We start from the raw sequence: 23,010 nt of genomic DNA on the forward strand, positions 1-23,010 counted from the left end.
TCCGGTACTAAGGAGAAGGGCCCGACGTGATGACACAACATTCTCTCCTCACTATTTTCCGTACTTTTTAATATTGTATTATGATGATTTGACATTGTTATTATGTGATGATTTTGGAACAATGTGATGATTGTAACTTTTATTTTAGAATAAAATTTTTTATCATAGTTTTTGGGTCGTTACAAGATTCTAGAGAGCTTTTGAAAACTTTTACCTTTTATAAAAAATCATTTGACATCATAAAATTTTAGCTTTTATTTCAAAACAAAAAACTATGAATCCAAAACTACTTCAACTAGCTTTTGAGCGTTTTTAGCATTTTAAGACGAGTTTGACAAAACTAAATGGTAGCAAGAAATTGGAAGCTAGTAGTTGAAGTTGTAATTTTTATTTGTGATATAAGTATTTGGCAAAAATAATTGGAAGCTTATGAAGTGTGTAAAATTACATAAAAAGATAATTGTTTATAAAAGATAATATATAAATATATTTTAAAGGGCAATTTTAGAAATTGATTTAAAAAACTCAATAATTTTTTTAAACGTTAAATAAAGCATCTTTAAATTTTGAACTTTTTTAAAACTAAAAGCTAAAAGCTTTTACTCCTAAATGATGTTTTTTTGCTTAAATCGAAGTTTTTTTTAAAGGTAAACGCTAGACACTCCCAACAATCTATATCAAACACGCCAAAGTGTTTGGCAAAAATAACGAATAATTTTTCTTAGTTAAAAGCTTAAAAAAACACTATATGAAACTATATGTAAAATTATAATAATTAGATAATAGTTTTAAATTGTAATGTCATAAAATGGTGTCATCTTGTTTTCGTGGGGTTGTGTGTGCTTAGAATATGGTTGGTTGAAGTAATGGAAAAGAATAAAAGGGAAGTGTTGTTTGTGTGGGCTTTATAACTCAGGGAGGCAAAGCTTACTCTCAAAGTAAATGTAGGAACACTTTTGTACTACGTCTATGAAAGTAATGCGACCCTCCTTATCAATCATAAAGTACAAAATCATATGAACTCAAATATCAACCATATAATGATCGATGACATATGTTGATAACTTTAGTTGTAAGTTTTTCATATATTTTATTTGTTTTTAATTTTAGCTTTAAAAATCGTTTATATTGATTAGCTATTTGAAATATTCTTACGTAAAACCAAAATAGAATAATCCTATATCTGAATTATTGTAATAAATATATTGGATGATGAAGTTGAGGATGATTGTGACACGAATATTTTGATAAAAATCAAAGTTTTTGGTTCTATGTGATATTATTATTATTAGACTTAATATATAGCAATTTTAATGGAAAAACGAATTAAAGGTCCATAGAAAAACCCCTTGTAAATTGTAATGTTTGATTAAACATAAGGATATCTATAATCATTGATTTTTTATAATTTTTATCATGTTAGATTTTCAATAAATTTAATTAACATATATTTATTATCATGTATCTTGTCAATATGTGTAAGGTCATGAATGATATGGTGTTCGATAGAATTTGGCTTCTGACATGGTGGACATCAAAACATCTTACATTTGGATTAGGAATAGCACCACATTACATAACTTAGATATGATATCTTCGATTCTTGGTGTTCTTCCCCACCTCTCCATCTCTGGAAATCTTTCTATATTCTTGCTAGTTTACAACATATATTCCTTGTTCTAGAAAACAAAATTTTAAAACTATATTCAAAATTAACTAATCTATTTTTATCTTTATGATTTTTTTATAGAATATTTTCATTCGTTTTGTTATTTTTAAATACATACCATATTTTCATAAGGAAATATTACTTAACAATAGCACCTAATAATATAAATATGTTAGCATATGTGAGTGAAACTAAATAAGTAGACCTAAATAAAGAGTTCATATTTAATATTGTCATAAAATAAAAAGATAACTTTTTTTTTGATGGGAAGGCCACCAATGAAGTGATAATAAATATCGGGACTTTGCAATATTTGATTAATCACAATTCTATAGATTCTATTTACTATAAAAGGTCCCAAAAAAGTCATCGGAGGATATTTCCTATCAAAATTGTTTGTTCTTGTAGCTTTTAGGATTCAAATCCTAGAACAATCCACTTTGTAGTGTTTAAATTTCAAATGACAAAGTAGTTAAAATAAAAGATAAAACTATTATGTATATAAGGCTTGGCAAGGGAGAAAGTTGAAGTGTACGTAGATTTCCATCGTTATACATTATATTTCAATCATTTTCTAGAATCCACAAAATATATTTTTGTTCATTTCAAACGATGAGTTTTTACATAATGAATCTATAATATGTGTTGATTTCTATAAGATGCTACATTATCTAAAAAACAAGGATCAAATTGTATTATACTATTATTCCTCTTTTGAAAAATTGAACTAAAATGGGTTATTATTATACTTATTTGGAAAAATTGTTAGAAAAATCCCAATATTTTCGAAAAAAATTTACTTTAGTCTCAAAAAAAATTTTGAACATAAAAGTTCCAAGTATTTTATTTTGGCTCAAATTAACAATTTTTTTCTTTTAACAGAAAATGATATATTATTGTACAAAATCAAATAATCGGAACTTTTCTATTAAAAAAAAACTGAAATAAATTTTTTCTAAAAATATTAGAATTTTTCTAACAATTTTCCTACCTATTTTACCTTTACATCATAATTCGTTGGGAAAATGACTTAGGAGGGTAACTACCTTTTATCCATGTTCACATATTGGCAACTTCTTCTTTTTTGTACATAATAAAGCAACTAACTTGTTTTAACTATTTAAATTATACCAATATTACCGGTTAATACCTGTTTTAACCGGTAACTCAGAGGGAAAATGACTTAGGAGAGTAACTACCTCTTATTCGTGTTCACATATTGACAACTTCTTATTTTTTTGAACATAAGAAAGCAACTAACTTGTTTTAACTGTGTAACATCCCAAAAATCATGACCAAAAATTTCGTTTTTAATTTAATACTAAAACCATAATTGTTAAACCATTAATTTAATACTCCGGCATCGGGCCCCGTCCGGCATCAGGCCCCGCCTGGCATCGAGCCCCGCTCAGTATATAGATATGTCTCTCTTAGGCCCCGCCCACTAAACACATGCAATCATATAACATGCTAATACATAAAGAAACATACTCTACTTTATCCCTGTCCTAAGAAACATACTCTGCTAATAATGAGATACGAAACTCCGTCCATACTCAGCTAGTTCCAGCCAGGGCTTCAGCAGTGCAAGGTGAGTCTCCTCACTGTGTGAATGAGTCTAAGGCCACAATGCCAACCTATGTAGTCTATGAGTAGGAAGACCCGGGGGTTAGCCCTAGGCATGGTATGCTAGTATGTTATTATATACCAAGGTCCGATGTCGAGCGGGTGCCCGAGGAATGTTTGTATGTTAGATTATACTTGTTGTCTGTGTGATACTTGTATGTGCCTGGTAGGGAGGTGAGTGTGGGCGAGGTCCCGTATCTCATCACTAGCTGAGTACAGACGATGTTCCGTATCTCATCATTAGCAGAGTATGTTTCTTAGGACAAATATATAATAAAATATGTTTTTTTTATATGTTAGCATCTTATATGATTGTATGTGTTTAGCGGGCGGGGCCTAAAAGAGACAGATCTGTATACTGAGCGGGGCTCAATGCCAGGCGAGGCCTGATGTCGGGCGGGGCCCGATGCTAGAGTATTAAATAAATGGTTTGACAATTATGGTTTTAATATTAAATTAAAAATGAAATTTTTGGTCATGATTTTTGATATGTTACACAGTTAAAACAAGTTAGTTGCTTTCTTATGTACAAAAAATAAGAAGTTGTCAACATGTGAACAGGGATAAGAAGTAGTTACCCTCTTAAGTCATTTTCCTTTTGAGTTACCGGTTAAAACATGTATTAGCCGGTAATATTTGTGTAATTTAAACAGTTAAAACAAGTTAGTTGCTTTATTATATACAAAAAAAAAAGTTGTCAATATATGAATACATATAAAAGATAGTTACCCTTCTAAGTCATTTTCCCTAAGTCATTCTTGCCAAAAGTACAAATAACATGATACATTGTCGAAACTTGACTATAATGGTCAAATTCACGTATGGTTAAGAATTTAACTTAAATCTTTGTCGAATTCTTCAAATTTTACCTAAGTTTCAACATTCTTAAAGTCAAATCAAATTCATTTTCTTAAATATAACCTTGATAAATATTTTATACATATCATGAGATTCGAGGTTGAAATCGAACATGAATCCTAATAAGAAAATAGTCGATCAAACTGTTGACTCTGGTCGTCCCAAATAATACAAAATTGAAACTAAAAAAAATTATATGCCAATAATTAAATTATTATTTTTTATATTTGGTTTTGGAAAAAAGTTTTTTCCTTTTTCCCTCTCTCTCCATCTCCTCTGGCCCTTTTTAAACTTGGAACTTCCTTTCAATTCTCTTCCCAGTTCCCACCACTGGAAAATTACCATGAACAACAACAAAGACGCCAAGCGCCACCACGGTGCCACCACTAACAACCAATCAATATCCCACACCGACTCCCAGGACGACGTGTTCCACTCCACTAGCGGTTCGCCTCTTCAACAGGATGAATTCCCATCTTCTCCTTCTAAAGCCATCGTCGCTTTCGACAAGCCTCCGGCAAAAGCTCAGTTGTCTACAGTAGCTTATAACCGATCTGCGAGGGAGGACTCAGTGACTGGTGTCAGGAAGGTAGGCCCCGGCGGTGTTGAAGAGGGAAACGGTGGTGCAGGAAGAGAGAGAAGGTCTAGCGTGGGTACGCTGGGATTGAGGAGGTCGAAAAGAGAAGTAATGGTTGACAGATCAGCATTAGTGTTTAGGGTATTGGAGTTGATATTAAGCGTGATTGCGTTCTCTGTGATGGCAACTGATAAAACTCAAGGGTGGAGCGGTGACTCGTTCGATCGATACAGAGAGTACAGGTATAATTCTTATCAAGAAACTTGTAATTACAGATTTTCATTTTATTGACAAGCATTAAATTATAGAGTTAAATAGATTGCACTGTCATTTTTTTTAGTTCTATTAACTTTTTGTTATAATGCATTAAACGCTAAAAACTAAAAAGTTGAATAGAAAAGTTCAAAACCTAACTTATAGTATATATTTAAGAGTTAAAAACTATAATTTTTCCCAGCGAAGTCTTCACTTGCCATTGAACTTCAAATCCATTAAATGCATGTCAATGTAACATTTTATTATGGTAGAGTTTAATCCAATGAATGACTTGTTCAACTCTCGGACTCACCATTTTGGATGGTCTAAGTTCGGTCTTAATTGGAACAAATAATTTATTTTTGTGATTATTCACCAAGAAATTGGCTCAAGGCCGCTATGTAGAGGGGTCTAAATTTAATAAATACGTGCTTAATTAAAATTTTTAATTTTTAGGATATCATATGCAATTTGAAAATTTGACCTTTTGTCTTCGTTAAGGTACTTTTATATTTATAAACATGAATATTAGGAGTTTAGGACATAACATGTTGCACCGTCTTTAGCGTGTAGGGATTGATACCCATGTCAACAATTTTTTTACCTATATGTTGTTTGTTGTCCCACTTAAAAACATGGGACATAGTTTCACTTTTGGATAATTGTCTATGTGCAACATACGTAAATAATCTCTTCATCATCATCATCAAAGTTAGTCGTAAAATGTTGTTTGGGTATCCAAAAAGGTAGGGAAGTAGTCTACTTTGTCTTGGCCTTATCTGTATTGGTCCATAGGGAAAACACCACACTACATGCATCAAGATGAAACGGGTATGTGGTTGCTCCTACTGTTGTGTTTGTTAAACAAAATCGTGAATGGGGTTTGTTAGTATGATCATCGATGAGAAGGGGTCACCTGTAATGTGGTCCGCGTTTAGGGTTCTTAAGTTTGAAGGTAGGGAATATATCACGATGTTAACGAGCACGAGCACCGGTGGTAGGTGACGACATTAGTGGTGTACTTGGTGATTTAATGGTTAAGTGGTTAGCCGGAAAGCTGAGACTAAAGTTATTTTGTGATGGTGTATGTTTTTGGGTTGCTTGGTTTCCATTTCAAAAAACATGGGTGTGAAAGAGATAGTGGCGGATCATCTTTTAATTCTTTTAAATTTAAACTATAAAATAAATCAAAAAGAATAATAAAGAATGGCTAAATAGTATTTATACATCTCGCAAGGACCAAAAACTCAACGAAAACATATAATGGTGGACTGTTCGAGTTAAAAAAACAAGTTAGGAACTAAATACATAAACTATTTCAAACCACAGGAACCATTCATGTAATTTACGTTAACCTTTTATTGAAAGAGTTTATATGAGATAGTGTTGAGATGTTCTTGTTTTGTTGATTTTGTACATAGAGAGAACTTTAAGAATGACCCTTATGGTTTGCTTTTTGTGGATAAAGTAAAAGAAAAAAGAAACTTTTAATTTGTAAAAATAGCCTATTTTGTAAATTTGGTTGTGATTTGATTCCTAAACCTAACACCACTAACTAGAATCCGTTAAGTTCTTAACAAATTATCAATCTATCCTTATTTATGTATTTTTTTCGTTGTCTTTTATTATTTCTAGATTAAAATCCACAACTTCGTTTTCACTTCACTAGTGAACATCATACTACCGTCATCTGCTTCTTCTCTACCTCATTGCACCCCCACAGAAGAAGAAAACCATCAAAATAACCAAAACTTGTTGTCTCATTTTCTACACGTAATATATATATATATATATATATATATATATATATATATATATATATATATATATATATATATATATATATATATATATATATATATATATATATATATATTCGTAGGGGTAAAGGTTCTTTTTCAATGGTGCTTTCTTAAACTACAAAAAACCCAAATGCAACGCTAAAATAATTTTAGTTTGAGAAAACCACGTATGAGATATAGCATATGTTTGCAACAATTATAAACGGGGGTAGATGGTCGGAGAAATTCTTTAAAGCGGGAGGTAATCGAAATCCCAGACCAACGGATGTAATGAGAATAGTATTTCCTTGCCACTTGCGACTTGTATCTGCTCTCACCACAACACCCCAAACTAAAAAGCACTTCGATGTCCTACTTCACCTCTTTGTCCCAATCTCTGTTTTTCTCTGGCCACTGTCTCTAGCTGTCTCCACCTACGATACACAATGAAACCTTCAAATAATATTATCTTTTAATGTTGAAAATTTTGTACCTTTTGGTAAAGAAAATACAAACAGTAAAGACTATTTTTATATTTTTTTCCTTGTAATAATAATATAATAAGGATTAAATTACACGAATGGTCCCTATGGTTTGGGATAATTTGCATTTTTGGTCCCTAACTTATTTTTTAACTCGGAAGGTCCCTACAATTTGTTTTTGTTGTGTGCTTGGTCCCCGTCTTACCTAAAAAGACTATTTTTCCCTTGATTTTTTATTTTATTTAAATAAGATGGAATAGGTAAGGTAAAATAGGGTGAGGTGGAAGTAGGGTTAGGGTGTGTTTATTAAAATAAATTAAAAAATCAAAGGCAAAATAGTCTATTTAGGTAAGACAGGGACCAAACGCGCAACAAAAACAAACAGTAGAGATCTTCCAAGTTAAAAAAATAAGTTAGAGACCAAACATGCAAATTACCCCAAACCATAGGGACCATTCATGTAATTTACTCTATAATAAGGAGTTTGACTGTTTGATAAATTTTTATATTTTAATAAATTGATATCATAAACCGGTGAAAATAAAGGTAATATTATTTTGTGAAATGAATTTTTGCTATTTAGTAATCATTTTTATTTGTTAATGATTTGCAATTGATTATATGAGGTTATTATTTGATCCATAAATAATTAGAAACAATTTTTTGTCTAAATATTTAAAATTGTCTATATCTCCATTGTTATCAGGCTTAATATATATTTTTCAATTAGTGCCTTTTATATATATATATATATATATATATATATATATATATATATATATATATATATATATATATATATATATATATATATAATTTTCATAATTAATTTAAATGGTGTCTTCTTATTTTGATAAGGCTGTGTGTGCATATGTTAGAATATGATTGGTTGAAGGAAAAGAAAAGAATAAAAGGGGCAGCATTGTTTGTGTGGGCTTTATAAGTCAGGGAAAGCTTACTCTCAAAGTAAATGTTGGAACACTTTTTACTATGTATATGTGTAGTGGGACATTTATTTAAAATTTATCTAATTATTTTATGAATTATATTATTATAAAGTTATAACAAATATTTTTATATTATTAATTTAAATTGTTTTTTATTTTATTAAAGAAAAAAGTCATCAAACTGTCGACTCAGGTCGTCCCAAAGAATATAGTTTGAAATGAAAAATTATTTATATGCAAATGATTAAATTATTTTTTATATTTGGTCCCAAACCCACACAAAGGTTTTTCTCCTTTTTCCCTCTCTCTCCATCTCCTCTGGGCCCTTTTAAACTTGGAACTTCCTTTCATTTATCTTCCCACCACCACGGCAAATCGCCATGGACAACCACAAAGATGACAAACGCCACCACCGCACCACCACAAACAACAAATCAACCTCCGACACCGAAGAGTACTACTCTCCTGGTACTTCACCTCTTCAACCCGACGAATTATCCTATGCCCATTCTAAAGCCATCGTCGCTGTCGACAAGTACTATACTTCCTCAAGATCTCCTACTTCGCACCATCAAAAGCTTCCTCAGACCTTAAATCTACAACCGCCGGAAAAATCTCAGTCGCCTACGGTAGCCTATAACCGATCGGCGAGGGAGGAATCGGTGACTGGCGTCACGAAGGTAGGCCCCGGCGGTCTTGAAGAGGGAAACGGTGGTGCAGGAGGAGAGAGAAGGTCTAGGGTAGCGACGCCGGGATTGAGGAGGTCGAAAAGAGAAGTGATGGTTGACAGATCAGCGTTAGGGTTTAGGGTATTGGAGTTGATATTATGCCTGATTGCGTTCTCTGTGATGGCAGCTGATAAAACTCAAGGGTGGAGCGGTGATTCCTTCGATCGATACAGGGAGTACAGGTAAAATTCGTAAGAAGAAACTTGGTAATTACCCGAATTTGAAATCAATTGGAACAATTTTTTATTTATTTATATGATCCTTTACCAAGAAATTGGTCATATGGCTAGTTTAAAGAGGGAACTAAAAATAACTCTTTGCTTACTTAAATGTGTAAATTTTTAGGGTTTTATACTAAAACTAAAGGGTTTAAATTTGAAATTTTGATCTTTTGTTTTTACCAGTTCGAACAATTCTGCTCTAAAGTAGAAGGGATTTATTCTTTTTTTTCTCCAAACGAATAAAGTGAGCAATAATTTTGCAAGTATACCTAAGGAATGCATCCTTAGTGGATGTTCTCCAAGAAAGGAGAATAATGGGTGTTTGGGTATGTTCTCAAAGGGATTCTTGCAATGTTCAAGAATCATAATCAGATAATTAGTTGTAATAAACTCTAAAAGTTATGGCTATTACTATATTAAGGTAGTAATCTTAGATTTAAAGTCATGGGTATTAGAACAGAGCAGGTTGTATTGTTTTTGACTTTTAGGGATTGAGAACGATATAAATGAGAGTATGAGACAAAAGTTGCAATATGTTGTTCCACCTAAAAATACGGGACAAAGATTCATTTTTGAATAATTGTTAGTGCACAAGTCTTGAATGTCCTCTTCATCGAAGTTAGCCCTAGAAAGTTATTCAGGCATCCATTTTTACAATCAACATCTTTAAAGTGTTTTATAATTGTTATTATTCAATTATATCATCCATTCCCTCATTTGCTTGTGTAGGTATGTGGTAGGTGTGAATGCTATTGCGTTTGCATACGCAGCATTTCAAGCAATTGACATGACATACCTCTTAATTAATGGAAACCATATCATCTCATACTCTCTTCGCCCTCACTTTGACTTCCTAATTGACCAGGCAAGCACCTCAACCACATCATGTATTTTTTATGTTGTACTTGTGTAGGGCCCACATGACAGGACATAACAGAACAGATTGTACCGCATTTGGCGGAGTTAGACTATTCTCAGATCTCAATCTTTTGTCATGTCATGTCATGTCATGTGAGTTTTGTAGCTCATCTGTTTTGTATTAACTAAATAACATAATTTATATTATGACTGTAGATACTTGCTTATCTGTTGATATCAGCATCATCTTCAGCAGCCACTAGAGTGGATGATTGGGTGTCAAATTGGGGAAAAGATGAGTTCACACAAATGGCAACTGCATCAATAGGAATCTCTTTTTTGGCTTTTCTTGCATTTGCACTTTCTTCTCTCATATCTGGTTATAATCTTTGTACCCAGAGCTCTCTCTAAACATATTTATCATCATCAGTGTTTTTACACGAGAATTAAATTGTAAACAGGTTGTATAGGTAAGAGGCAATGTGATAAATTATAAAAGAGTAGAATCTTTCACTTTTGAGGTTGTAAAAATGGTTATCTTAATGAAATAATGCAACCTTGAGCTGATTTCCTGGGCACTCTTGATTGTATATGCTAGGGCTAAATCGAAAAACAATAACATACTTTCATTTATTTGTGTATTATAGCATCCTACTTTTAGTTCTTTCTATTATAGGTCATCGTTAAATGTCATATATTTTTTTCAATAAAACCACTATGTTTTAAATTTATTTTTGTAAAAATCGTTGTAATTTAAAACTTGGTAATTACCCGTTTTACCATAAGTTCAAAAACTAACTCCGTTTTACCATTTAGCTGTTAAGTTAGGGGTATTTTTGTCATTTCACTACACAAGGACCATTTATGAGGTTTTTAATTATTTTTTTTTTTAAATAAATATTAAAGGGGTCTCTCTCTCTCTCTCTCTCTCTCTCTCTCTCTCTCTCCAAATTAAAAGTCTAAACTTCATCTAGATCTGCCACCACCACACTTCATCCAAAGTCCAAACATACACAAAAAATTGTATTCCGGCAAACCCCTTCGTCTCCGACATATATCGACGTTGTCATTCATCAGGTCTCGCCATCTCACTGGCCTCACCATCGTTGGGGCTACCACCACCATCATCATCGCCTAAGAAACCAATATGTACCCAAATGGCCAAACCTACCCCTCTCTTATATCTCTCTCTACCATTCTCCCTGTTCCTTCCCTAGAGTGAAAAGCCCAAACAACCTCCATTACAGTCAATTGCCCAGCTCCATGCCTCTCTCGTTCTAGTGGGTTAGATCTGATTGTGAAGATCACCGGAGACACCCAAAAATGAAAAGAAGCCGCCGCCGCCTCTCTCCTCTGATGCTTGCCAGAAAACGCCGATGTCCCCGACAACCTTCCATCTCCCTCCTCTCTGTCACCAACAACACTCTAGCATCAGACGGAACCCGACGAACAAGAGTCCAACTCCCTTTTCTATTCAAATCACTTCTAAAATCCATAAATCACATTCATATCTGTTGATTTTTGAGTTCTTTGTTGCTCTTAGAGTTTTGCATTTTCTTATTATTCTTGTTCTAGTGTTTAATCTCTCTTATTTGACTCTATTTCTTCAATTTCGTATTTCCCCCCTTATGCATGATCTTTTTATTTGCTGAACTGGATGTATAAGGGGAAGGTTTAATTCTCATGCTCTGGATATTGATAGTTTAATAAATGGGCTGGAAAGTGGGGAAGATAAGTCGTGTACTGAAGGTGTTCGACGAATTGCTTGAGAGAACATCTTTGCCAACATTCAGAATCTTGAGATACTGCATCGGATTTTCCAGTGAACGAATCCCTCCAGAGTTTAGTGAGAGAGAGTGTGTGGTTGGGTTCTTGATGATCGTCGGTAACTGGAGGGAGAGAGAGAGAGAGAGAGAGACCTTTAATATTTAGAGAGAGAGAGAGAGACCTTTAATATTAAATAATTATATTTTTTATTAAATAAGGCAAAAACTTCATAAATGGTCCCCATGGTAGTGAAATGACAGAAATACCCTTCATCTAACGGCCAAAAGCTAACGGAGTTAGCGAAAAGGACCATTTGTTAAAAGTTTTGAAACACAGGGACCATCTGTGAGGTTTTTTGAACTTAAGGACTAAACTTGATATTTTCGAAAACCACAAGGATCATTTTTGAAGTTTTGTCTATTATTTTTTTTTGAAACGGCAAACGATTTAAGACGAAGCCTATTCATCTGCTACATTTTTTGTTATTTATTGATTTACTAAAATGATTCGACTTTTCAGTTATATTTTTTGTTTTTTTCCCGATGATCTGTTTATTTTTATTTTTATTAATTATTATTATTATTATTTTAGTATTATGGTTTTGTGTTTTCTATATATTTTTCTAAATAATTTGACCTTTTAGTTTTCCCGTTTTCCGTTTGGGATTCTAGAATTGTTCCATCATTTGTTTAATTTATTTTTAATTGTGTGTTTTCCATTGCCAACATTCTTAATCGAAATAACAAAACATCATCTTAACAATACCGACTACCAGATATCTAATTTGTTTTATTGAGTACTAGTTGTGAGACCCGTATGTTATACGGGTTGAATAAAACAAAAAAATTAAATATGAAGGTTTAAACAAAAATTTATTTAAATTTAAAATTTAAAATTTAAAATGAAACATATTCAATAATATGAGTTGTAATATTATAATTTAATTATTATTTTCAAATAAGGCAATTAATAATTGAGGTTTAAATATGATGTGTTAATTAAAAAAAGATAAACAATGAGAAAATAACACATGGAAAAAACGTTTATTCAAAAATACCAAAAAATGACATGTGTCCAAGTTAATAAGAGAGTGACATGTGGCAAAATTATTTTCATTTATTAGAGAAGAAGATTGTACATGCTCAGTTTTAATTGTAGAACAAATTCAATATTTTTTTTTTAATAATTTTCCTGGTGAAGAGAACACATGAATTTTTCCGTGAAAGCAATTGTCAAATCATTTTTATTATAACGACGTATATATAATGATTTGTAGAAATGTAAAAAAAACATATTAAAAAGATATAATTATTGTTATAGTCAAATGATGTATCTCAAGTAACTTATTACATAATACATGGTTGAAAATTTATATTCACATATTTATGTTATTTTAAAAAGATTAATCATTTGAAGCAAAGCAAACAGACATATTATTGTACTTGCACATCGTTGTAGTTACAATACTTTTGCAAATATATCAGGAAATGACATACTTATTTTTCAGTTTAACCAATTGAATCATTCAATCCAAATATTTAATATTAACATATATGAATAACATAGAGTTACTATCGGTAGTCTGAAACACTGAAAGGGGTATAGTTGTTTTTGAAGCAATTAGTATGTCGTTGACAAAAAATACACACGATTAAAAATAAATTAAATCAAACTAATTTATAAATCCGAGCAATTGTTTTTAAAACGAAAACAACCAGAATTGACAAACCGGAGGAAACTGAAAATCAGATCATCTTAGAAAAACACAAAGTGTAACCGAAGAAACAAACTGGAAAATCAGATCATCTTCAAAAATATATGATTTTTTTTTTGTCTAGAATGATCTTGAATATCAGTTTGAAATATATTTTTTGTGAGAAAAAATAATTTTAATGTGATATAAACTTGGAATGACCCATTTTGAACAAATTGCCATTTTCCAAATCACAAAAAAAAACCTTGTTATTTTGATTATATCAACCATTGTTTATTGTTAATGATCAATTATGAATATCCCTAAATAAAATTATATGAAAGAATAACGTTTAAAAGATGGGTAAACTGGGTATCAAAAGATGCTATGAAAGAATAAGCAGTGTCTTGTAAATGAAACTGAGTCACTAGAGTATTAATCTCCCATATTAGGTTTAAAATTGGTAAATAGGGTATCAAAAGATAATGAACCCTCTAAGACAATCAAATCTCACCTTTAAATATCTTATTGATATAAAGATTTGTGGCTTTTTCCAACGGAGAACCAGAAGATATAGTTTTTTAAGATCATTTATTTTTAATATTTTTCTTCCTGCATTCTAAAAACTAGATCCACAAAATGCACAACTTATTTGATGTTCATTTGTATGGTAGTAGGATTGTGTTTATCTTCAAGGGGTCATTTTACACAATAAACACATTTACTAACCTTTATCTAATACCGTTTCCATTTTTCATTTTACGTTTACATTTTCTTTAAAAGTGAAAAGCGGGAAAAGAATGTTAAGACAAACTTTAAAGTTTTAAGAAAAATAAAACAAATTTCTAAAGTTCTATGAGCAACAATTTAATATTAAAATGTATCCGCTAGCTCATTGTAACAAGGTATGCTAAAAAACGCAAAATTGCTATTTTATACTGAAGTGTCGGTGAGTAGTTATGACGACTGTAATCTAACACTATCTAACACTAAAAGAAACATGTAATATCAGGAGGAAAGTGTGAAATATATCTTTCTGCGATGCCCAACAATGATAGCTATTTGGTCACATATCGTCCGTTGACTACGTCTGTATAGATTCAACATCTAATTAACCGTCATTAATTATATTAGTGAGTAGGATTAAAATATAAATATTGTTCAGTTGCAAATAATCAACAGATGTAATTAACAATAGAATCTTGACAGAAGCTATATGATTCAAACGAATTAGAAACAGACATGTAACGAACTAGAAACATATTTGTAATGGATTAGCGACGGAATTTTCCTGATACGTAATAATAATAATAATAAATAAAAAATCAAGCCCCTTTGACGACATAGGCCCGTGGTTGCACATCCCCTACCTCCTCAGAGTATGTCTTGTTTGTTTATGGGTTTTGGATAGGGATGAGCATCGGAACGGGTACCCACTTTTGAAATCGGAACCGCCTTGGATTTGATGGTTCTGGAACTGGAATCGCCTTAAGCGATTTCGGTTCTCATTTTTTCATAAATGCTACTTGTTGGGTACCCGTCGAAACTGGTTTATATATATATATATATATATATATATATATATATATGAATATGTGTGTGTTATTTAGACAAGTTTACAATATATTGATCTGATTTTGTCCGTTTTTAATCTGAATTGATTCGATTTGGACCGAACTAAATTGCGGTTTTATTGACAAAAGTTAATAAAATAGATGTAACTGGGTTACTTGCTCTTGGAACCGGTACCGTGGATTCCGGGACTGGTTTCAAAAATTTAAGAACTGCCTAGACTGGTTCTGGTTCTCACGAAATAAGGCGGGTACCAACTTATGCTCATCCCTAGTTATGGATATGTCAGTTTTTTGTTGATATTGTATTTTTCTTTCAATGGTTCAATTGTCTTAAGATAACGATGTTCATTACGGTTTGGTGGAGCATTTGGAGGTTTCGATATGAAATGTTGTTTGAATCAATGAAGAAAACAATAGGTATTGTTAGATAACATTGTTTCTTAGACCCCGTTTGATAATTTATGTCCGAGAAAGTTCTGTCTGGAAAAGTGCTGTATGGGAAATGTTTTCTGACTAGGAAAAAAACCATGTTGTTTGATTGTACATTTGATTGAGTGTGCTGAATAATGAAAAATGACAATATTACCCTGTTGTTCTATACTGTGATGGATGAAATTGCTGAATAATTATAAAAACATACAAATTGTCATACAAAATCAAAATTACATAATAATCATTTAAAATTCAAATAGAATGTCGATTAAGTTGTTTTTAGTTTTTTTCAAGTGAATGTTACGTCGTTATTCTTTCTAGCAATTTTAAAATTTTCTTATAACTCAACATGTGATTATTGACTCGGTTTATGTCCGATAGTGGTGGGATCGATAGATTTTTTTCAAAATATATGAGGATGATTGTAGTGTTGTCAAAAAAAATAATCCAATAAAAATGAATTAAAAAATTAACTAAAAGAAATTAATAATCCAATAAATTAATATTTATTAATATATAAATATTATATATTTATAAATAATATTTTTTAATATATAATAATCCAATAAAAAGAAATAAAAAAATAACTATTTAAAAGAAATTAATAATCCAATAAAATAATATTAATTAATACATAAGTATTTAAAAATAATATTTATTAATATATAATAATTCAATAAAAAAATTAAAAATATCATTTAAAAGAAACTAATAATACAAGAAAGAAAGAGACGGAATTTGGGACACACTTGTCTTTTCAGCCAAAAATATATGGTTTTAAAACTTTCTGGAAAAGTCATATATCTTACCGAGAAAGACTCATTTTTTTGTGCATATCAAACAGTCTTTCCGGTCCATTGAGCCAGAAAGAACTATTTGGACCTGAAAAAATATCAATCAAACAAGACCCTAATCTTTTGAATATAAAATAAGAAGGTCAAAACTAAAACCTAATATATTATTAGCAAAATCTCACGACAATAGCGGTAATATATGGCGGCATATACATGTGGTATATGGTAGGATTCATTATTAATAATAATAATAATAATAATAATAATAATAATAAGTGGATATGTTAAAAATGACAAACAAATTATTTCATCAGTCCATTTTTTATCTACTCTAATAAATGAAGGCTTTTTTTTTATCATATGTCATACTCTCATTCAATTTGTCAAATGTCATTTTGTTATTATTTTGAATTAATTTTTTTTTCCACATGTCATTTTATGGGTTTTTCTATTTTAATAAATTCCATATAATATTTTAATGTAATAATTATAATAAATATAGTAATAAATGAATATCAATTTTATTAATAGACTTACCTTCTTATTTTCAAAATTCTCAAACTAAAACTCATTAGTTTATTTTGTTTATTTATTTAAATTTAAAAGATAAAAAAATCAATTTTAATAAGTCATTAGTTTTCTTATTTTTTTTATAAATCCAAAGTTCTTAAATATTTAGACATTTATATTTAATTTTTTAATTAACTCATGTAATACATAAGTCTTACACCTAGTATACAACAAATACAAAGATTTCAAATATATTTTTATATATTTGAGTATACAACAAATACAAAGATTTCAAATATATTTTTATATATTTGAAATTTTTATATTTTTTTTAATTAACCCATATAATGCATGCGTTTTACACCTAATAACTTAATATTTTTATGTAATAAACTTTCTAAAATCATCTACTTTTAGTGATTGAACTTATTTTTGTCAACTTTTATGTAAGGAATTTTTTAAAACCGTCTTATTTTACTCTTTGTAATAGGCTATAGCCATTAACCTACTTACATGATTAAAATAAAATAATTTTGAAAATTTCATTATCTAAAATTGGACAAAAATAAGTTGAGTAGCTACATATAGACGATTTTGAAAAGTTTATTGCTTAAAAATAGACAAAAATAAGTAAAGAATAAAGATGGACAAACATAAGAGTTTGTTTGTCATATTTTATTTTTTTCCTAATAATAGCTCTAAAGCGAAAAAGAGAAAAGAATTTGAAAAAAAAAAACACTCAGGACATTTTAGTCGTTTCATATATTTAACGGAATGGTGATGTCAAGTGGGATAAAGATCAAAAATGAAGGATTAGTCAACCATGAACCATGAGGAATTGAGGATAGATGGTATCAAGCGTCTAAAAATACAACCAAAACCATAGGGACCAAAACAGTAATTTACTCTTAATACAACCGAACATACAGAAAAATGTATACAATAGGGACCTAAACTGTAATTTACTCTTATCTTAAAAAAAATAATTGATGAGTCGTTGTTAAACAAAACTGTGGAAGGTACAAAAGCCGTGGTAAAATAATGAGGACTTGTACCTCATATTGTACGTACGTGAATTGCATGTGATGTCAATTATTCCTCTTTAGTATATAATATAAACAACTTATTCCTATTCAATTATTTTATTAAATTTCCAAATATATTTATTGAAAACATAACATCCTACAATAAGACAGATGTACTTAATATGAATAATTTTTTTAGCATAAAACTATTTGTTAATGAACCAATATCTATTATTATATTTTTTTGGGTTATGAATATATAATGTCTTTAAATATTTATTTCACAAAATATACCTAAAAACGTATCATATTAATATATTATTACCACTTAATTTAAAATTGTCCTTCAAAAAATTCAGTGTTTACTATTTATATTTAGAATTTCGTTTTTTATCTTGACTTTTTCAATCGTAATGCGATTATTATATTTAAGAAATTGATTTATTAGTCATAAAAAGAAATATTTCATTTTTAGTGACTTGTATGATATTTGTAAATGTGTTGTATTTTATATAGATAATCAATATATTAAGTGGAAACAATACCGTATCCTTACAATAGTGATCTACTTTGGAAGATAATAAAACAATATTAGTTTAACGTTTTTTCATCTTCGATTAATTATCAAATATTTATTGGGTATTTATTAAGAGCTATTTTGGACATATAATTACTAAGGGTCTTTTTATTAACATATGTGTCGATCGATAAAACATATGGGATATACAAAATTGTATTTTATCCTATGTAAACTGCAAGAAAAATGTTAACAACAATAATTATATATAAATTTGTTCTATGGATAAAAATGTAATGGGTAAATTACACGGATGTTCCCTGTGGTTTAGGGTAATCTGCGTGTTTGGTCCCTAACAACTTTTTTTAACTCGGACGGTCCCTACATTATATTTTTGTTGCACGCTTAGTCCCTGTCCGTTTTAAAAAGACTAATTTACCCTTACTGATTTCTTTTACCATTTTTTAAAATATTAGTTATTAAAAACAAATATTAATATATATGAAAAAAAATATTAATTAGATATGTGGGCCCACTTCCTCATCCCCTCCCATAAAACCCCACCCTCCACCTCCATCGTTTTCGTGTCCTTCTCAAACGAACCAACAACACCACCACTTCTATATTCTCTGGCGAGCCACCACCACCAATCAGATGCAATATTAAATAAAAAAGAACCTACGTCGAAAGTCGGTGTTTCTTTGGCAAACATAAACTATAAGTCGCACAACCTGGTAAGGGATCTAGGGTTTTCACACCTCGTTCTCTCGTTATTATATGTCGAAAATTATAGAAAGCTCGACCATGGCAGCCAACGATGGGAACTAGGGTTTCTGAAGCACCAATTTTTGTTCCTGTTCGTGGGAAAAAACTTTGGCAACGGTGAAGATGGATTCTAGGGTTTCTGAAGATCGGTAGGGTCTTTATTTGTTCCCCTCTTTATTTAGTTTCGAACCCACTGAATTCCCCCTTCTCTCACATGGAACAAAAAACGATTTGGTTTATCACTGATATTGTTGGTCTCTAGACTAGATTTTTGTGTTTTAAATGTCGATTTCCCATCATCGAACTTCTTTATTTTCACTGATTTTCGAGACCACAGTTATTTCTAGGATTCCTCATCGATTGAATAGGCGTTAAGCGGTGAAGGCATCAAAAGGTGTTCTTCTGCTATCGAAAAAAGGGTAGGGGGATTCACTTGAATCTTGTTTTCTTCTAGGGTTCATCATCATTTTCTGGTTTTATTTTGGTGTTGAATTTGAGTTACAAGTTTGGTTTTAGATGTATATTCAGATTTAGTGTTGAACGTTAGATGACTTTATGTTGATTTTTGGGTAATTTGTGTGGTATGGATCTTTGGCCGGAGATGATGACCGAATTTGGTGCCGGTGACTGGAGGTGGTGGTAAGAACTGTAGAGGATTAAGCTAGAATCAATCATTTTTCCAGCAATATATTAATAATTTAATTTATTAATAATAACTTGATTAATATAAAAAGAACCAACAAAATGAAAATAGTCATTAAGGGCAAAATAGTCTTTTTAGGCTAGATAGAGACTAAGCGTGCAACAAAAATATAAAGTAGGGACGGTCCGAGTTAAAAAAAAATTGTTAGGGACCAAACACGCAGATTACCTTAAACCACAGGGACCATCTGTGTAATTTACCCAAATATAATAATCTATAAATAAGATCTCGATTTCATGGTTCACGGTTGATTATTGAACATTTAAATTTTTTCTTCAGGAAATATTTTGATTTGCCTTTTTATTTTGCCACAAGAATGTCAGTAGAACTTCAAAATTCAAATGATCAAAAGAGGGAGAGGCACAAGATGAGAAGCTGGTGATACCACATGCTCCATCATTCCGCCGTGGGATATACTGTAGTTTTTGTGGGTTGAGCGGCGCGACTAACATGTTACTTCCACTCTTTTTTTTCTTTCCTTCCATATATGCAATTAGATAAAAGAGAAAAACGTAGCACCTATGTGACATGTGAGTTGTGAGAGGTGGGAGTAGAGATGCTCAAAACAAAATATCTCAAATTTCATATATTTGAAAGTTTTTGAATTTCGAATTCTGGATTTTGATATCCGAAAATCTACTCTTTCAATTTTTATGTTTATAAGTTACGAGTTTACAACCAATCAAAAATTCTATCCACCTTAATATAAACTAGGTGTGAGGCCCGTATATTACACGGGTTGATTGAAAAAAAATTTAAATATTAAATTAAAATGTAAATAGAAAATATTTTTAATGTACAACTTTAAAATAAAAAATGAATAAACGTATTTATTGCAATTTAATATCATATCATATATATGATATTTTTTTACTTTACATGTATAGTATATGACTTTAATTTTAAAAATTAAAACAAACTAAAAATTGACAAGTGGATAATATTTATTTCAAAAATACCACAAAATGACAAGTGTCAAAGCTCATGAGAGATTGACACGTGGCAAAAAACCTTCATTTATTAAGGATGATTAACAATCATAGATAGTGATTATTAATCGGTAAATTAACTATTTAGAAAGCTTTTTTTTTTCAAACCGTTTGTATGATTATTGTTTATAAGTCCAACTTCCTGTGACGTAGCAATTAATAATCAAATATAGGGGTTTAAGCCTAACAAATATGTAAAAGATTATCAAATAGCTAAAATTGGGTAATGTTTTTTTTAGCAAAAGTAGCTTATCTGAAAATGATCGATTTGAAATCTCTAATTAGCAATAACATGTGTGCAACATGGATTTGGAAGTTTAAAGCGACTATAGGGGGGCGAGCTTCGACATAATATAGTTAACCGAGTGATACTTACAAATTTCCATTTTCAACTAATAAATATGAATTATATTCAGATACCGTATGTCCGAAATATCAAAAAAAAATTAATTATAATAAATAGCTATCTGAATTCGAATCCGAAAATTCAGATATTCAAATTTCGGATATACAAAAGTTTTGAATATTCGGATTTTCGGATAATTTCGGATTGTATACTCAAATATTCGGATTCAGTTACTTTTTAACACTCTAATGAACATCAAACACTTACACAAACATTTGAATGATTTGCCAACCACTGTAATTATAATCAATGTAAATTATTTTGATGATCATCCATACATTATCTTTACTTGAAACTCTAATCTTTTTCAAGCTTTCATAAGCAAAAATATCAAGTGAATATGAAACATCAAATACTTGTAAAAATATTTGTAACAATCGATTTTTAGTCAATATTGACGAAAAGGACAATTTGGTCATTTATGAGAAAAAAAGATGAGAATATGAAGTTGTAACTTCATGAAGATTGCCAAGACAAGTTTAAGTCACTATAAGAGGTTAGATGAGTGAGTTCTAGAGAAAGAATGCATGATAAATGCATTTTTGGTCAAAAGGGCAAAATTGGTATTTTTATGCTTTTTAAGCCAAATTTGTGACTTAATAGATGAATACCCGTATTAAGTCAATGGGATATGACTTGAAAAACATGTAGAATATGTTCCTAGCTTCGCGTGGATATAAAGATCACTGGAAACGGATAGAAACGAAGAAGTTATGTGCGTTTGAAGTTGGAAGAAAAATTGCATTGAGTTAGAATGGAATCAACAATGCACCTTGTTGATTCCCAGGGGTCGCGACGTGGCAACACACATAAAATAGATTATAATTAGTTTAAAGAGCTCATTCCGATCAATCTTCATGAGGGATCGATTAGGAGTTGAGATGGGGCGATTTTGCTACCAAAATGATGTTGAGAGAAGCTAGAGATGGTGGATTACAAGGATTAAAATGATATTGAGGTAATGATTTCTTCCTCTTATGAAGATTTGAGCTTTAATGGTGGAATCGTTAATTTGGTTAGATTTCTCGAGTGGTTAATCAGTTTATAACTCCATTATGAGGTTATTAAGAGTGTATAAAAGCTTTTAACAAGCTTTGGAAGTGATTTCCATAGTGAAACTAACCCATTGAGAGTTAGGGCTTGAAACCCTAACTAATGATTTTGAGTAATTGATATTTTAGAGTTACATATAATGAATTAGGTATTAGGAAATGCTTAATTCATCAATTGAATGAGATTTTGATATAGAGAATGAAAGATAGAGTTTTAACCTATTGAGTGGTTGTTTTGATCTTAAGAGTAATTAAGCTCTTAATAGGCTAAGATAAGTATTAAAATTCTTGTGAATGTGTATGAATATGCCTAAGAGAAAAAGATGGGTCAAGATGCAGGAATTGACAAAGGAGCTGAAGTGGGACAATTAATGTGCACTAACTGAAAAGGTGAGTTATCACTCTCACTCTTTCTTTATTATTGTTATATGTGATAGGTTTTTTAGCACAACAACATTCCTACGTGTTCATGCAACCCTAATTGCTTTGGATTTAATTTTGTATCTAGTTATACGTGCAAATAGAAGTTCCAAAGCAACAACCCTTATACTAGCATACAATTTCAAAAATCAATATGAAAAACTAGGTTTTGATTGTTACCTTTCTTGTTATCTCATAATAACAAGTAATCCAATGATGATCTCGACTCTTGAAAGTTTGAGTGCCTCACGTGTAGCACCTCTAAGGGGATCACAAACACCAAAAGCAAAGGATTAGTGAGAGAGGTGAAGAAATCGGCTATGGTTTCTCTTTGTGAAGTAGTGGCTGATTTCAAGAGGTC

At 30.7% G+C, this 23,010-nt stretch overlaps 1 protein-coding gene across 2 annotated transcripts; it reads left to right on the forward strand.

Moving 5' to 3' along the window:
• Positions 1 to 4,457: 4,457 nt before the first annotated feature.
• Positions 4,458 to 10,569, forward strand: LOC111913542 (CASP-like protein 4A3). 2 transcript variants are annotated; one of them, XM_023909260.3, is made up of 3 exons: positions 4,458 to 4,972; positions 9,874 to 10,009; positions 10,219 to 10,569. In XM_023909260.3, exons 1-3 carry the CDS (start codon positions 4,497 to 4,499, stop codon positions 10,411 to 10,413), a joined length of 807 nt encoding a protein of 268 aa, XP_023765028.1. In that variant the 5' UTR covers positions 4,458 to 4,496; the 3' UTR covers positions 10,414 to 10,569. The 2 variants fall into 2 exon arrangements, with proteins under 2 accessions (XP_023765028.1, XP_023765027.1); XM_023909259.3 differs by lacking the exon at positions 4,458 to 4,972 and adding an exon at positions 8,421 to 9,105.
• Positions 10,570 to 23,010: the final 12,441 nt, after the last annotated feature.

The sequence above is a fragment of the Lactuca sativa genome, chromosome 1 (assembly GCF_002870075.4).
Source record: "Lactuca sativa cultivar Salinas chromosome 1, Lsat_Salinas_v11, whole genome shotgun sequence".
NCBI lineage: Eukaryota > Viridiplantae > Streptophyta > Magnoliopsida > Asterales > Asteraceae > Lactuca > Lactuca sativa.

What these genes read in the sequence shown, in the direction of transcription:
- LOC111913542 (XM_023909259.3), top strand. Translation starts at nt 8,576, where the DNA reads ATGGACAACCACAAAGATGACAAACGCCACCACCGCACCACCACAAAC. An exon ending in GATCGATACAGGGAGTACAG is followed by an intron (nt 9,106 to 9,873) that starts GTAAAATTCGTA and finishes TTGCTTGTGTAG; the next exon opens with GTATGTGGTAGGTGTGAATG. An exon ending in TTGACTTCCTAATTGACCAG is followed by an intron (nt 10,010 to 10,218) that starts GCAAGCACCTCA and finishes TTATGACTGTAG; the next exon opens with ATACTTGCTTATCTGTTGAT.